This window comes from Caloenas nicobarica, chromosome 2, assembly GCF_036013445.1.
Source record: "Caloenas nicobarica isolate bCalNic1 chromosome 2, bCalNic1.hap1, whole genome shotgun sequence".
NCBI classification, from domain to species: domain Eukaryota; kingdom Metazoa; phylum Chordata; class Aves; order Columbiformes; family Columbidae; genus Caloenas; species Caloenas nicobarica.
Window position 1 is genome coordinate 137,152,131 of NC_088246.1, and position 17,161 is coordinate 137,169,291.

The window sequence follows — 17,161 nt, forward strand, 5'->3', positions numbered from 1 at the left end:
AGACTGTAGGTTACACAACTTTCCTGAGCAGCTGGTTCTGGTCATAAACCACGTCACTGTGAAAATGTTTTCCCTTTAATCCAATTGGAATTTACTATGTTGTGTCTTGTCTGCTTACTTTTTTCCTTCTGCCGTGCTGGTTCTCATAGTTCGAGGCAGAATTCAGCCATCCCACTATCTGCTAGAAGGGAAGCACAGTGGGCTGGCTACAAGCAACTCTGGAAATTTCTGATTGTGTTGGGGACACCATTTTCAGTATATCTTGAACTGACCATGTAGGCTAGGCATTCTGCTACTCGTGGATAAGAACTGGTCAGGGATGTGACAACTGGTGTCAGTCTGTGGTGGATTGACCCTGGCTGGATGCCAGGTGCCCACCAAGCTGTTCTGTCATTCCCCCTCCACAACTGGACAGGGGAGAGAAAATATAATGAAATACTCATGTGTCGAGATAAGGATGGGGAGATCACTCTCCAGTTACCATCATGGGGAAAACAGACTTGACTTGGGGAAAATTAATTTGACTTATTACCAAGCAAATCAGAGTGGGATAATAAGAAATAAAAACTAAATCCTAAACCACCTTCCTGTCACCTCTCCCTTCTTCCCAGGCTCAACTTCACTCCTGATTTCTCTACCTCCTCCCTGCCAGTGGTGCAGGGGGTTGAGGAATGGGGGTTGTAGTTGGTTCATCACACGTTGTCTCTGCCGCTCCTTCCTCCTCCAGGGGAGGACTCCTCACACTCTTGCCCTGCTCCACCGTGGGGTCCCTCCACAGGAGACTGTCCTCCATGAACTTCCCCAATGTGAGTCCTTCCCACAGGCTGCAGTTCTTCACAAACTACTGCAGTGTTGGTTCCTTCCATGGGGTGCAGTCCTTCAGAAACAGACTACTCCAGCGTGGGTCCACTGTGGGGTCACGAGTCCTGCCAGCAAACCTGTTCTAGCATGGGCTCCTCTCTCCACGGAGCCACAGGACCTGCCAGGAGCCTTCTCCAGTGCAGGCTTCCCACAGTGTCACAGCCTCCTTCAGGCATCCACCTGCTCTGATGTGGGGTCCTCCCCAGGCTGCAGGTGTATCTCTGCTCCACTGTGGACTTCCATGGACTGCAGGGGGACAGGCTGCCTCACCCATGGTCTGCACAACAGGCTGCAGGGGAATCTCTACTCAGGTGCTTGGAGCACCTCCTCTTCTTCTCTCACCTCACTGTCTGCAGAGTTGTTTCTCTCACATGTTCTCACTCATTTCTCCCAGCTGCTGTTCCGCAGCAGTTTTTTCCCCTTCTCAAATATGTTATCTCAGAGGCGCTACCACTTTGCGCTGATGGGCTCAGCCTTGACCAGTGGTGGATCCATCATGGAGCCGACTGGCTTTGGCTCTACCAGCCATGGGGGAAGCTTCCAGCAGCTTCTCACAGCAGCCACCCCTATACCCACCTGCTACCCAAACTTTGCCATGCCAACCTGATATGCAGTCTTAGCTGCTGTTTCTGTGAGATGGCAGAACAGAACAAAGAGTTGTAGTCCAAAGATAAGCAAAATGCATCTAGGTAAGCAAGTTTGATAGCTAATTATGACAGTGTTACAGTAGTTGAAAGTGAAAATGTTGCCAGCAAGTAGTTAGATATTGTGGATAAATATATATACATATAAATGTATGTGTGCGCATGTACGTATATGACTATTGTTTGACCATTGATAAATAACTTGAACTTTCCAGGGATCCTGAGAAGTCTGGGAACCCTGAAGCAAGAATTAGTGCATGACCAAGAATTTACAAAGACTATCTTGAACAAAGTTTGAAAAAAAAATGATTAAGATAAAAAAATCTGCATCTCAAGAAAGCAACATCATGCTGCATGGTCCATAGATAGTCAGGTTATCAGAGAGAAGATACATTGTTAGAGAGTCCCCTAAATGGATATTTTATCAATTAGATAAGAGAGGAACCTTAAAACTGATTAACGTTGTGCAAGGATGACATAACTTGGTAACATGATGAATCACTGAAACTGGCAATAACTAATAGCATAGATAGAGCCACCTGTAGACTGAATACATATAACTGTAGTGAACCAAGTTACACAGATGTTCTGTAACTTCAGATCTGTGTATGCAGAAGTGATCACATGATATCCTATACTGTACTGCCCCTTATGTAACTAGTCTTGTATTTTTCTGGCACTGGAGCTTCCCTTGACTTGAAGAGATCTGGTTCAAGGATCAAAGTGGAAAAATCTGTACAATTTTTAGAATTAGTTTTCTGAAGGTTTAGTTCCCTAACCAGTCTTAATTGCAAGATCAGAGGAACACTGGTGGCACTACAGGGAATGAAGTGGGAGACAGAGGAGTGTGGGACTGTAGTATTGCTGAGCTACGCTGATTTACGCACAGATTAGTTTATGCTGCTGTAGAATCTAGACTTATATTTCAAGAACTGTATTTTGAAAAACACTTTTATAAAGGCAGTAAGTAGCATATACTCATTTTATAGACAAGGAAATTCATATGGAGTGGTAAGTGACTTGTTTGGGTTTGGACAGTTACAGCATGTTGCTGACAAGTTTTACTGTCAGTATTTTTTTCAAATGTACTTGGCAAGATATCTTGTCTTGTTAGCTCTTTTTGAAGTCTTTGCTAGTATTTGTTACTTCTATTTTTTTAAAAAGAAGTCTTAACCGAAAAGTGGTAGTAGTCTCCTTTCATGTTTAGGGACTCAAAACTAAATAACTTCAAATGTAATAAGGTAAGAAGGGAGACTAAAGGGAAGCTTGAATATTGTGACTAAAGACCTATATGTTAACAAATGTTGCAGGTGCTTTTAGAAAACAAAATATGGAGGAAAAAATGTGGAAGTAGTAAAGATTGTTAAAGCTTAAAAACATACCATGATTTCAGATGAAAAAATAATACTTGTGTGGAATTATGTTTTTAGTCTTCTAAATTTAATCTTTCATCGTTATCAAGGCTGCAGTTCCCTTTTACAACACATGAGGTACGATTTAGACTGGACTTTCCAAATGTAAGGGAGTTAAGTGTGCGCCCTTTAATTGAAATTAAGTAAAAGTCTGTGGGTAATGCCTTTAAAATCTTGGACGGTTGCATCCCACTAACTTCTAAGTAACTAATGTATGTCTTAGAATACTGTAATCCAGAAATACATGACAGAACCTTTTTTTGTCTTCCTTTCAGACAGTTTAGTTAACTTCCACTTATTTTTGAAATAGCAAGTACCATACAGAAAAGTAACAGGGAAGGATTATTTCAGCTTTGCTTTAGTTTGAAAGTGAAGGGAAAGAGAATCACACTGAAGTACAGGAGGAATGAGAGAGCCAGCAGGTAGGTACAGCTGTGAGTCCATCAGCATGGTCTTCTGAAGACATCATCTGCCTGAAATACAATTTAAAATGTTGGCAGTTAGGCTGCTGTTGGTCTTTATTGTGACTTCCTCAGCTGGGTGAGGAAATGGGAGAACAGATTTATGTTCAGGACACTGAGGACCTCAACAGTGATTTGGAGATTCTTTGGTCATGTGCTATTTCTTAATATTGTTGAATATTTAGCTGAAACTTTAAGTTCTTCTGCAAAGCTATTTAAATAGGGGAAATTTGAAAGTTGATTTCTTACTTGTAACAAATTGATGTGTTAAACTACAAGCTGACCACATGGGTAATACAGGCAAGGAAATGAAGCTCTGTATACAGGCTTTGCTATACAAGGACATTTTAAAATAGGCCTTAACTGCATGTGCTTTCATAACTACATATAGTTTTTAAAAAAAATCTGCCTGATAACCTCTCAGATATATCCTACTTAGATATTTTTCAGTTAAGGGAAGAGTAGGAAGAACAATGAGAAAAGAAGAAAAGAACTCACATGATTTTCAGTGTATACCCTTAAAGTAATTGTTGTGCTGTATCTCCAAGCCATCCTGCCAGTACATGGGGAAAAGAGTATGTCATGTTTGTTTCAATTATCTGACAAAGTAGCTTTTGAAAATAAAAGCTACCATTTTAGCGTTGACCTCTTTATGTTCAGTAGCAACAGAAAAGGTGAGGAACAACATTGCTATGCTGTGTTTCATATGTTGTGGAGGCAGTAAATTTCCTGTTTTTCAGCAACCGTGTGCTGTTACACATAAAGCAATGTATTTTATTAGTTTCTAGTGCCAAACTGAAACGGAAAAAGAATTGGTTTGGAACAACTTTCTACACGGAATTAACTGCAGATGGAGAAATTAAGAAAACAGCAAAATCAAGTAGTTCTTCAAATCCAAAATGGGATGAGCAGCTGACAGTGTAAGTAGATTTTTTTTGGTTGTTTAATACTATTTATTAGGCAGACATTGCAGGCAAATATTTACTAAGCTTCGGTGCCTGCATAGTTTTCTCTGACTGCTTATGACTAAATGTAGACATAAAATGATATTTATCTCAAATTATTTTTTTTCTTCATTCTTACAGTATTTTGAGAATATTTTTTTGTAGAAAGTGTCCTTACCTACGGTTGCTATACATGGTATACCCTTGGTATTTGTTAGCACTGTGGGCTATTAAAGTTTAAGATGCCTGTCTAGAAGATGTTACTAATTGTAGCCATGTCATTCTCAACTTCAAAATGAAAAAAATCTCAGCTGGATGCATAGTATTTATGAGGAAGGTCGCTTTTCCCTTTAAATTTCCTAATGAAGGGATACACACACGAAACCAGCTTACTGCAAAGTGACCTTGCAACCTATGCTAATATTTTACCTTTTTATTTTTCTTGTGGTTTAATTTGATTCAATTCTGCTACAGGTGTAGGTACACCTGAATAGGACTCTATGAAGAACTGGCAATCTTACACTGTGCAGTTGGCTAGAATGCATTATTATACAAGCAAGATTGTGCTGTTCCACGTCTGGATCTGGAAACAGCAGAGCTATTATCAAATGGCACTGAGCATGGGCCAGTACGTTTTTACAGCATCTGACCTGTCTTTGTGCAATATCCGCCTTTGTTAGTAGTTGGAACCATACCAGGTTCCTGTAACTGACAGTGCTGGAGAGTGGGGAGTGGTGCAGCATACGTAGCTTTGGGGAATTGTTTGCTTGGGAACACTTACTTGGTACGTACAGACCTGGACTGAAGCAAGTAGGGTATTCCCGTGCCACATTTCTCAAATGTTTCATGTTTAGTAGGGCTTAGTAGCCCTTTGCAGTATTGCAAAAGAGAATAATACAGTCTTGGACCTGGTGATGATTTCCAGGAGTTTTTACTAGCACAAGTACAGATCTATCAGTATACTCACAGAAACTAGAGTTTCTCTTGAGGAGGCTGGTTTTATTTGGTGGGATTTCGTGAGCTGATAAAAATGAGGTAATTTGTCATGCACAGTACAGGCAGACTCATTCCACCATCAATCTTACTTAGGATCTTACCCTTATGTATACATGCAAGGTATTCTGGCCCCCTCTTCCTCTGGCTATCGGAATGATATAATTGCTTCAGTTGCCCAGTCTATCTGAGGACAAGTGAACTCTCTGGCTTACCAAATTCCCCTCACTTCTAATGGGTCTGCGTGAGCAAGAGCAATATATTCTCTGTCAGTAGGTGTTGGTTGGTTGGTTGTTGGTTTTTTTTTTAATTTTATTTTTTGAGCTGGTCTTTTTGTAAGACTTAGGTTAGAAGGCAGCCTATTCAAAATGCAAAAATATATTTGCTCACAGGTTTCAGCAAAAGTGATCCATGTTGTTCAACATGTTCAAGTGACTCTAAAGCTAGCCCTGTTTCTGGGAGGGTGGGGGTTGTTTTTAGTATTCTTTTCATCAATGCTGATATAACTTCCTGTATTCAATAGTGATGGATATGTGGCCTCTGACTTTTTGCAGTACGGTCATCATACTCCAATTTCACAGCCAGGAGCACTCTTACAGTATTAGACCCTGTACTAAAAAAACTTACTCTCCAGGACCTAGCATAGCTTCCCATTTTCCTTCTTGAGCAGGGGAGAGATCACTGCCAAAGGTTATGATCATATTACTGTAATTTGGTCCTTTACCTTTCTGCTTCAGTCCAATTTTTACTTTAGCTGCATTATTTGATTTTTGCTCTCTGATTTCTGTGAGTAGCAGTATATATATATTTTTTTTTATATAAACCTGTGGATTCGCAAAGAATGTTTTATCAATACTTTCATGGCAAACTAGAACCTATTACATGAGTTCTTCTTGCTTGCAAGTAGCCGATTGGTTGCTTTTTCATTTAAAAAAAAAATTTAACATTTTTCTTTCTAGTGGCAGACAAATATACTTACTACTTTTTTCTCCACATTTAATAATTTGAGCTTTTAGTTAGAATTCTGGAATAGCGAGGAATAAGGAAAATATATTTTTCATAAATAAAGCTAAGTTTTATAGAACTGAGATCTGAGCTTAGTGTAGGTTATTCTGATACTCTTCAAATTCCTTATGCTATCATAGTAATGCACTTTAAGTTTGATCTGAAGTATTAATATCATAGTGTTTGCAGTTCTTAGTTAAAAATTTCCCCTTGCAGCACAGAAACTTATTTCAGTTACTTACTACCAAGAAATCCACTAAATATGAGAAAGTGAATTAAGTTCAAATACTCCTAATAACAAAAACGGATACTTTAAAATCTGTATATATTTTTAAAAAATGTATTTTATATGCAGGAATGTGACTCCACAGACTACGCTGGAATTTAGAGTGTGGAGCCATCACACTTTAAAAGCAGATGCTTTATTAGGAAGAGCCACTGTAGACTTGAGACAAGCTTTGGAAATACACAATAGAAAATGTAAGTTATCGTGAAGGATATTTTGAGTGAAATAGAATTATTTTTACTAATCTATATCTCAAACTGGCAACCAGACTACTAACTATATATGTAATTACAACTGACTTACAGTTGCTGTCTTTACTTGTCTCTTCTAGAGATGTCTGTGCTATTGAGAGCAATTTAAATATAACAATAGGATATAATAATTTTGAAACAAACATTAGAGTATGAGTTACGACAAATAAAGTAAAAGCGAAAGTGATTAAATACAATGTTTTGTGGCAAAATAATAACTATTTTGCTAGAAGATCTGTTTTATACTTGGTATAAAAAAGTCTAAACTTTCAGAAAAGCCGTTTATGTAATTTTTCATGTTCTTCTGTGGAATCACTAGTAGAAAGGCTTGGATTTTTTTCCCATTGTAATTTAGCTGCCCAGACAGCAGCAGGAACCACTGGTTAGTGAAACAATTGAGGACTTCTCTTTAGTACGTTAGTGATTGTTGTGTTCTATGTAACTGTTATTTTCATTGTCTTTAATGGAATTAAAACAGGTCTTCTGTATCTAATTAGCCTTTTAAATTTTTTTTCATTAGTACAAGGAAATGGCGAATCCACACTTTAAATTCCACTCCAGAGTGGCAGTAGAATTCCAGCTAAACCAATCTTTAATCTTTCTCACAAGTTAGATAAACAAACTAAAGAGCTCTGTTTAGGGAGCTGGGGGGAGAAGAGCTGGAAAAAAGCTTCATTTTTCTGGTTCTTGCAGAAAATTGAAACAGAATCCAAATAGGAGTGAAGTTTTTTCAATAAAATTATAAAGATTCTGCCCAAGATTCCATAGTTAAACATAAAAATTGCTTCTTTTTTAAATGAAAAAACAGTATCAGAAGAAACTGGGTTGTAATAATGATAGCAAAAAAAAAGTTAATATTTTAACTATTTCTAACAAAACAGTAAATATTTTATTACTGTAGATCCAGGGGATGTAGGATCCAACAAGATGGCAGATTTTTTCAAGAAATGGTTGACTGTGAGTTAGCTGTACATTACACCAAAAGCAATTTATGTGCAGTGTTTCTGATTTGGGCAAGTCAGCAGTTTGACGCACACCCGTTATCCAATAATTCAGTGCTAGAATAATCTGATTGGTATCCTTCAGTCAATCAGTTATTGAACACTTCTGTAAAATACAGCACTTGAAAGGCACTTTACTGAAGAAAATGTAAAGAGGAAGTCCTCTAAATGCAGAAACTTCAGAATTAGTGCTGTTACTTTCTCCTGCTAAAGACCACCAGTATTCGATTGCTGCCCGGGTGTCTCCCAGTTTTCTTGCCAGCTCAGCTGGAGTACAGCCACCTGCTGATCTGGTTTGGGAAGATAACCTGTTAAAATAACAGAAGCTAAACCAATCCCTCTTTGCAGAAATGCTGAATTATAAATAAGTTAATGTAACAACATGGTGGTAGGCTTGTTTCTTCTTTGTCTTCTTTCAGGTAGTACCATTTTCCAAAATGCAGATTGCTAAATCAATAATTCTGTAGATTTGGCAGCTTTGTGCTTGCTACGGTGATTTAAAGTACTTTGAAATCTGTGGTAATATAGCAGTGGGTGTCTGCTAGTAACTGCTGCCCAACTACACTGTTGAACCTACTCTTTAAAGTTACAGCTTGGGAATATCTGGCGATAGCTTGTGGTAGCCTTCCCCGTTTCCTTGTTTATTTTTCATTTGTATTTGTTGAGAATGGAGAAAAAAAAAAAAGGAAGTGCTAGTTTAATACACAGAAGTGCACAGTGAGCTTTAACTTTAGCTTGGAATGCTGCCATATGGAGCGAAATATGGTGGTATATCTTGAAAAAGTAATCCTTTACTCTGAGACCACAAATATGAAAAGGACTTAACCATTTTAACCTGATTAATGTGAAGTAACAGCTGACTGGGTTTGGATTTATGACACGTAGCTTTTAACTGCTATACTAGTAACAGTTGATTTAGAGAGAGTTACGCATCATTCACAGTGTGTTTTACCTCTGGATTAAGTATGTCTCTCTGCACGTGTGTGCATTGTTTATCAGTCATATTGAAATCTTTTACTGCACCATGTACACTTTTTTTGTATATCACAATTATCTCAAAGTTTCTTTTGGTGAAAATAGTTTTTGATTTATGTACATTCTGTTATTGTTTAATCATTGGAGTTGGGATCTATGAAAATGCTAGTAAGGATTTGCTAAAAATAATTTTAAATGAGGATGGACTCTATGCAGTCTCTGCATTTTTTTTTTTTTTTTTTTTTCTTTTCCCTTCCTCAAAAGTTGTTCTTTCCAGTGGTCTCTTAGAATTAGTTTTGGAAGATGATATGAGAAAGTAACATAAGCTCTGGTTGTACAATGAGGTTACCCGTGACTTGCTATATTTGGATATGTAGTTCAGAAGTTGTTTGACTTTAAGCCTTCTCATGTTAATGTAAGTAGTGCATAATTTCAAAAGGGCTTAGTGGAAACAGCAAACCTGGGAAATAATTCACAACGAAGTGCTGAAACCATATGGATCTTATAGCATACCTATGGAATATAGGTATTTATCTGTGTTGATTTGAATCATCTGAACCGTTTTAACATTCAGTTTTGTACAACTGAATATGTGTCACATTTTTGTGCTGAAAGTCTCTTTTAATGTTGTTTAGAATGTAATGTTTCCTTTATCCCTTCTCTTCTTCTCTCCTCCTACCCACCCCAACTCCATTTTTAGTGGAGAAGGTGAAAGAACAGTTGAAACTCTCTTTGGAAAACAAGAGTGGCATGGTGCAAACAGGTGAACTCACAGTTGTGCTAGATGGTTTGGTTGTTGAACAAGAATCTCTTACAAATCTCAGTTCACCAGCAACCAGTAAGTTAAAATAATTAAATCAGATGGTAATATTTTGATTAAGATTTCAAACAGATATAATGGAATATTTCTGTTGAATTTCTTTCTTACTGTTCAGTAGAAGTTCAGCAAAATGGCGAGGCTGTGCATGAAAGCAGAGATGCTTCAGCAAGAAGTACATCCAGGTTGGAATTTATTTTTGTGTTTAAAACTATATGAAGCATATAGCAAATTTATCAGTTGAAATGTTTGGATTGTTCGCGTTTTAATTTTTTCGAAGGATTTTAATAGAATTTTAATAGAATAGATTTTGACTGTCAAGCCCTAAATAATGTAACCACGGGTTTTAGAAACATTGCTTGTATGATAGTTATGTAATTTAGCTTGACAACAATGAAATATCTTCTTGCTCTGCTGGTAGAGTCTGCTCTCCACTACTTTATCGTTGCCTCTTGGATGGTTAGCCCTCTGAACATAAAACTTAAACTGACTGGAAGTCTACTGAATGCTGCAGCAGAGATGAGGTGAACAGTGGTTCAGTGTGGTTTTGTGTATTTATTCCAATCATTTTCTTCTGCTGTTTAAGAACCATTTCTACTCATGTTACCTACTTGTTGCAACATACCATCTGAATGGAAGGATTAAAAAAAGCCTAACTTATTTCCCCCTCATCCAGTTCCTTTTTAAGGTGGTGATCAGGGAGTTGTTTAAGAGACTTATACTGAGTTTAGGAAGTAGTATTCAGAACACTGAGGCAAAGGGTTTGTCTGCTTCAACCTGAAGTGGCAAGAAAAAGGCTTTGGGATCAATTTAGAGCTTCATTCTTGGCGTCTCTACACCAGCTCAAGGACTGCCTGCAGAGAGCTAGGTTTAGGTTGTTTGCCCCCTCACCAGTCAAATAGGTCAACATTCAGATCAGTTGAATGTTACTGGCCTGCTCAGTTACCCTGCAGTGAACCCCTTTCTGTTTAAGTTCTTGACACATCATGGACTGAAAAAATATAGAGTTGCTATGCAATTGTGTGACAGGGACACATTTGTCCTTGTATGCTTGACTTGATTCTTTTTGTGAATATGTGGAGGTTTGTCTCTGTTCCCCCATGGGTGCCCAGTATGATGGAGTGAGGGTAAAGAGTTACTTCTTATTTTTCTTTAGAAAGGTTTGTGACTGTTAAAAGTGGAACACATCTGCATACAATTTTGAAACTGTAGTAATAATAATTTGTTTTCATTCAAGTATTGTTGCTGGAGGTGTGGCTTTTACTGGGATATTGCTCTTGATGTTGGTATTCTGCTTATAGGAGTTTTCCACATGATTATCCAGCAGTTTTGATTTACAGTTTTGAAATTAAGAGATGAAGAAAGGTTTTAAGGTAGCTTATGTGCATGTCATAGGAAGCAAATCACATTTGTAGTCTAGAGTTGAAAAGGGATGGTACTTTAATTCTGTTTATACTACTCCTTTGGAGTTGGGTAAGGTAGCATGGAAATGCTGCTTCTTCCTTTCTTACTCGTCAAAGTGAGACTTCTAACAATTCTCACATTTTTTGTCATCTGTTTAACTTGTTTTTAATTTTTAGCCTCTACTTCTTAAGAAGATGGAGAGTTAGCAATGAATTTAATTTTCACAATACCTGTCTCTGGTGGATAGCTTTAAGCATTTTGGGATAGATTTAAGTGAAAACAGTGTAATTGAACAAGACTTTCCATTCACAAACCCTTACACTAGATTTATTTCCATGTGGCCTTATAAACACAGAGCTGCCTGTGTATATCCATTCTCATAATGTCCCATCCTGCCTATGCATAGAGAAGCTCATCTTGTTTTCCTTTTACTGAAGGAGAGTTTTGTTACTTTCATACGTTATAGCTAGAATAATTTTTGGAGAAATGACAAACAGAACCAATTGTTCCACTTGCTTAATGAGAGAAAAAATGGTTTATTGCTCACAGCTGCTTTACAGAAGGGTTCCTAAGGCAGTTTTGGAAGATGTGACAGGTGCATCAGTCTGCCCAACTCAATTCTAATATGTCATTAGAAGTAAAAGATGAAGTGGAAATGGAAAATCTTCTCTAAGTATCTGAAATCCTCAACCCCAAAATTTTAGTTTTGTTCCTTAATTGTTTTTGTTTTTCACTTTACTGTTACCTAGGCTACAAACATGGTGTTATAAACTGTTATGAATTTACTTCCATTTCTTTATTTGTTTCTTTAGTGTGATTTAGTGTAGGGTTTGGTTTAGTTGCATAACTGTTTAACATGTTGTTTGTAGTAACCTAAAATGATCTTTTATTTTTACGAAGATCTGCTTGTGACATTTCTAATGGGATAGACAATCAAGTACCTTCCAACTCTGTAGTACAGAATACTTTCTGTATAGAAGCTGTTAATGGAGACAGCACACCATCTCCTACTCATGTTGCAGCCAGACCCAAAAATACACCAGTACCAAAACCACTTGCAGCTCAGCCTGTCAACAGCACTGGTAAGAATGAGAGAGTTATGAGAACATGTTCCGTAAGACTTTTCTATCTGGTTGAAATGTATCTGAAGTTGAGCCGCTTTTCTATACAGTTTTGGTTGCATTTCAAAAATACTGAAAGGATGTTTCTGGGCTTCAGTTTATAATCTTGCATGTCCACTTCTGTGAATTTTTCTGGAGTAGATCTCTTCTCAAATGTACTAACTTTTGCACTTTCCCATCAGTTCTCTGAAGAAAGATGTAAAGCATCCAACATTTCCATTTCTGTGTCCCAGATGACTAAGCTGTACTACTGATTGTCTGGAGGAAAAATCAGATTTCTTTCACAATTGATTTGACTGACTATAGTTAAGTTTCTTTTGCCATTAGATGAATCCAATTTTTAGTGCTATCAGGGAGCTGTTGTGCTCTGGGTTGAGGTGAGTTCCAGACTCTCCTTGCCTTCAATTTTTCCGAAAGATATGCAGTTTCAAAACAGGTATTGGCAAATACTAAATTTAATTTTCCTCTTAAACACAAAAACTTTGATTATGACTACAAGTACAGTAAAACAAATGAAAGTATTTTTGTTTTTGTTCCTCTGGCAAAACTTTGCATCTAATAATGACTGTGCTTTCTAAGCACTTTCTGCCTTTTCTCAGCTGAGATTACAGTGATAGCAGAGGAAAAAGCCTTAAATAGAAATAGGCAAGCTGTTAATAAACAGTAGAACAGAGACTGTCAAACTTTCTGTAATAGAGTGGGAAGTGTGGATATGGTGGGAAGATAGCAGAAACAATAATGAACTTGAAAAGATAATAATTAAATTAGGCCTTCTCTGAAGCTTTTCTGTGTGTGAATAACTTGAATTTCATTCCCCTCTCTTTTCAGTTGAAGGCCAGAGGGCATATATATTATTTAGGCATTGCTCCCTTTTTCTTCAATAGCAGAGAGATCTATTTGAAATCTGTATTAGGGTAGGGTAATTGCAAAAATAATTGATTTGTTCAAATAGTAATATTGATGAAATCTTCACTGAGTTTGCACTGAGGCACTGATATAACAGTTTTCCACTACTGTTCCAGTTGGAGACTTTTTTAAGGCAAGGCATAAAACAAGTCTCCAGCATTTGTTGATGACAAACTTTTCTTTTTCCCTGCACTGTTCTGCCTAGCAGGATTGTAATTTCATGTGATGTTGCCAGAATTGCTGGTTTAGATCTAATTGGTGAGGTAATCGGCTGATGTAATGTTTTATAGATCTGTTTTGGAGATCAGCTTACTAAAAGAGCTGATGATTTGTCAGTTATTTTGCTCTAACTTTTGTTATATAATCTCATTCACTCTTTCATGTGGATGAATGAAAGGTTTTTTCAATGAAAGCTGAAATTTCACTTGGCTTTTTTCCTGTTTAAGTAAAATTGTTGCTAGTTAAAGCAAAAGTTAGAAGAAACTTTATCAGATTGTCTGTAGATATGATATTTTTAAAGTCATGCTTTACATTTGCTTGAAATTGTAGAAAGTCTTGACATGTCTTAATGTAGATAATCTGTCTAATGTGAGCTGGAAATAGTGATATATTACCCTGGGATAGTTGTGTTCCAAAAGCAACACCGTTACAGATCTTACAAATGCTGCTGCCAGTAAAATCATGCTTATCATTATGCATATCAAGAAAATATTTATGACCCTGTGGTAATTCCTTAAAGAAACTGACTTGCTAATTTAAATAAATTGCCGATGACTGTTCTATTGCTTGTAATTCTTTGACTTTTCTGACCATCTGAAAAAGCAAGAAATTCCTGACATTATATATATATTGCAAGTAGTAAGTAGAATCTAGCTATTTTTTTATTTGTAAAAGTGTTATACAGAATTAAATGAACTCTTTAAAATGATGGAACAGGATTTTATAGGCACTGGTCTAGGGTTAAATTTTGCAAATCTGTATCAATAAGGTTATAAGTGTAGAACAACTGTACTGGCCTCAGTCCTTAGAATTGTAAGCTGATAGTGTGCAGTTAAAGAGAACATTACTTGAAGTCTACATTGCGTATTATATTTAGTCTTGTAGAAAAATAGTTCCAACGAGGTACAAACTGAGTTTAAATAAAATTGTCACTGTTTTGTGTTGATTAGTAGTGGTGCAGAAAATGAAAGCTGTGAATGATGTTACACTGCGTTTTGTAGGGCCTTGGCTTTTAATGGGGGTCCTACTGACTGCCGTTCCTGATTTCGCTGTCTAAGGGCAGATCTTGTTGTCCTGAGATACCATTCTGTTAAGCTTTGCAGGTGATTGGTATTGATGTATTGTTGACCAAGTGGGCTTCAGAGTAATAAAGACTTCTTAGCCCCCTTTTCCTGCTAAGTCCATGCCTGCTTTAAACCTTTTACGAAATTATGCTTGCTTGAGTTGGACAACATTTGTATTGTTCTTTAAAAGACAGAAATGGATTTGATTCTTCTGAAAGAATTTTCTTCAGTTATTGTACTACATAAATTATGTTAGCCAAATACTAATTTTTATATTTTATTCCTGCTTTTGGAGGGGGATTTTTTTTTTTTTCCAAGTCACACACAGGTGTTTTTTGCTTCATTGTAGGGTTCTGTACCTCAGCTCTGAAAGGGTAAAAAAAAAAATTCATCTGTATGAACTACCTCTTAGTTTTTCCATATTTCATATTTCATAGAGTTATTTATCTCTTAATATTTTTCTTTCATGTCATACTAATCAAGATTCTTTTTTGAAGTTGATAGAAGTTCAAAGTTTCAAAGCAAATAAACAGTACTTTTTTCTAGTAAGCAGGTGGGTACCTTTTGCTAATCTGAAGAGTAAGGTATAACATCAGGTTGACCAAGATATGCAGAAACTAAGAAATTACCTTAGCAGGGAAGTATGGAGAATGCCAGGGAAGTATAGAGAATGCTTTGCAGACTGTAGGTTTTAATTACAGATTTAACTGAGGCAGGTACATTGCGACATTTTATCTTAGACAAAAATGCTGCTTATGACGTATAGGTGTGACTTAAACATATTCCTTCCATGTTGTTTACTCTAAAAGTTGGTCATTTGAAAAGTAAATCTCATCAGATTCTGATACACAAATGTTCTTACTTTCCATTTCTCAGTTAATGGTGAGTCATCCGCCTCTGCACCAGAAACTGGTAATCCTTCTGTCTCTGAGGCTCCAGCAGGTTCAGTTGAAGCTCCCATGTCTTCAGATTGCACTAACACTACAGAACCTCAGTCAACAACAGAAGCAACTGGTTGTTCTGAAAGCCACATTTCTGCGTTACCTGTTGTGTCTGCTGAACTAGAACCTACAGCTGCAACAGACTGTGCTCAACCCAATGCTAGAAACAGTACAGCAGCAGATGCAGCAAAACCAAGGGAATCGTCCTCCACCTCAAGTGCATCTGCAGAACCTGTGAGACAACAGCCTGGTAGTACCAGTACAGAACCTTTGCCACCAGGGTATGTGGGCTTGAATTTAATGGTATAATTATGTTTCATCTGAACGTGTATATAAAGAAACAGAAATGTAATTCTATACTGGGATTGCCAAATGCAGTTCAGTTGGCTGTGATGGGGTTATTTGATCTAAAATGGGGTTTGTGCTGCTGCTGTAACTGATTTGCTGACATGGTATTGTGATCTGAATAGAAAAACTCTTGGGCATTATGGATGTGAAAACTTTTCATTTGATATATTCAAACTTATTTGGGTCATAATTTGTTACTCCTTTGGTTCTTAAACTGTGAAAATGTAGTAGAGACCAAATACAGAGAATTAAAAATTAATAAAATAGTCTAGAAATACTTGTAGGTGCTTGCAGTGTAATGAGGCCAGTAATATTATAGGAAAAAAAATACAGATTTTAAATGTATCTCTGTGCTCAGAATAGCTAGAAACTTTTGATTCTAGTAGACTGTTAGAAACCTCTTCTGTAGTCCTAAAGCTTAAATGCAAAATTAAATATGTGCTTAGACATTAAATGAAAATTTGCTCAAATATATATATTGATCTTAACATTGGGTGAAAGTATGTCTTCAGTAACTAACTGGAAATACTGACATTTCCTTAATATTCTAAATTTTTGGCATTTTCTGAACATAGAAATAACTACTGAACCCAAAGTGTATGTACCTTGTGTCATTGTAGCTGATCTTTCAGAGGTCCTGTCTTTTACGTGTTCCCTCTGAAGGAGGTTCAGTAAATTATTGGTGACACTTGAGTTTCTGCAGTTGAATGAACATGAAAACAAGCATATAAAAAGATAGAAATATTGTATATATATTGTTGGGAAAGAGTTACTTAGTTTTTAATTTTCAAATTCTTTGACAATGGAAGCTCTTTATAGGTGGGAATTCCTGTGGTCATCCCTGCTCCACACACACTTCTGCTTTTTAAATTAATTATAGGCTTTCCCATTGAGGACAGGGTCATGAATTCCAGGCATAGTGCACACTATGGCTAAATGCATTTCTTCATCGTTCCTCTGTGATCACATTTCTGTGGTGGTCCTTTTTTTGGTTCTCTGCTCCCCACCACCCCCAAATCTAATCGAATGTCCATTATGTTTAGCCCTGGTAATTCTGTACCATGCTGCTGCTCCTCCATATCTCCTGTAATCTTAGCATTTAACATCTTGAACTGCAGAAAACATTTTGTAAGAGTTTTATAGATACTCTGTAATAGTAAGGAATTGCACGTCAAATCCTATGAGTAGCAGGCAAGGTGTTCCACCTGTGTGTTTGGGAGCTAATTAATTATGTATATAAGAGAAAAGAACATATATCTAATGCAAGCAAGGACTTCAACTTTTTGTCTAACATTTATCCTGGTTTCTTTTATTGCATTATGGCAGTTCTCAGCAGTATGAAATTTAAGTTGTTATAATGTTTGGTCGCGGAATCACAGAATGTTAGGAGTTGGAAGGGACCTTGAAAAATCATCTAGTCCAATCCCCCTGCCAGAGCAGGAACACCTAGGTGAGGTTACACAGGAATGTGTCCAGGTGGGTTTTGAATGTCTCCAGAGAAGGAGACT

At 37.0% G+C, this 17,161-nt stretch overlaps 1 protein-coding gene across 2 annotated transcripts in view; it reads left to right on the top strand.

Annotated features, from left to right (window-relative positions):
* WWP1 (WW domain containing E3 ubiquitin protein ligase 1) overlaps positions 1–17,161 on the top strand; it is a 62,582-nt gene that overhangs the window by 23,402 nt on the left and 22,019 nt on the right. Inside the window, exons 3-8 of one of the 2 annotated variants that reach the window (XM_065627166.1) lie at positions 4,160–4,298; positions 6,676–6,800; positions 9,534–9,671; positions 9,769–9,835; positions 11,955–12,136; positions 15,241–15,586. In XM_065627166.1, the coding sequence (XP_065483238.1) occupies positions 4,160–4,298; positions 6,676–6,800; positions 9,534–9,671; positions 9,769–9,835; positions 11,955–12,136; positions 15,241–15,586 (997 nt within the window). The remainder of the gene's footprint in view (positions 1–4,159; positions 4,299–6,675; positions 6,801–9,533; positions 9,672–9,768; positions 9,836–11,954; positions 12,137–15,240; positions 15,587–17,161) is intronic. The other variant, XM_065627167.1, reaches the window with a different exon arrangement.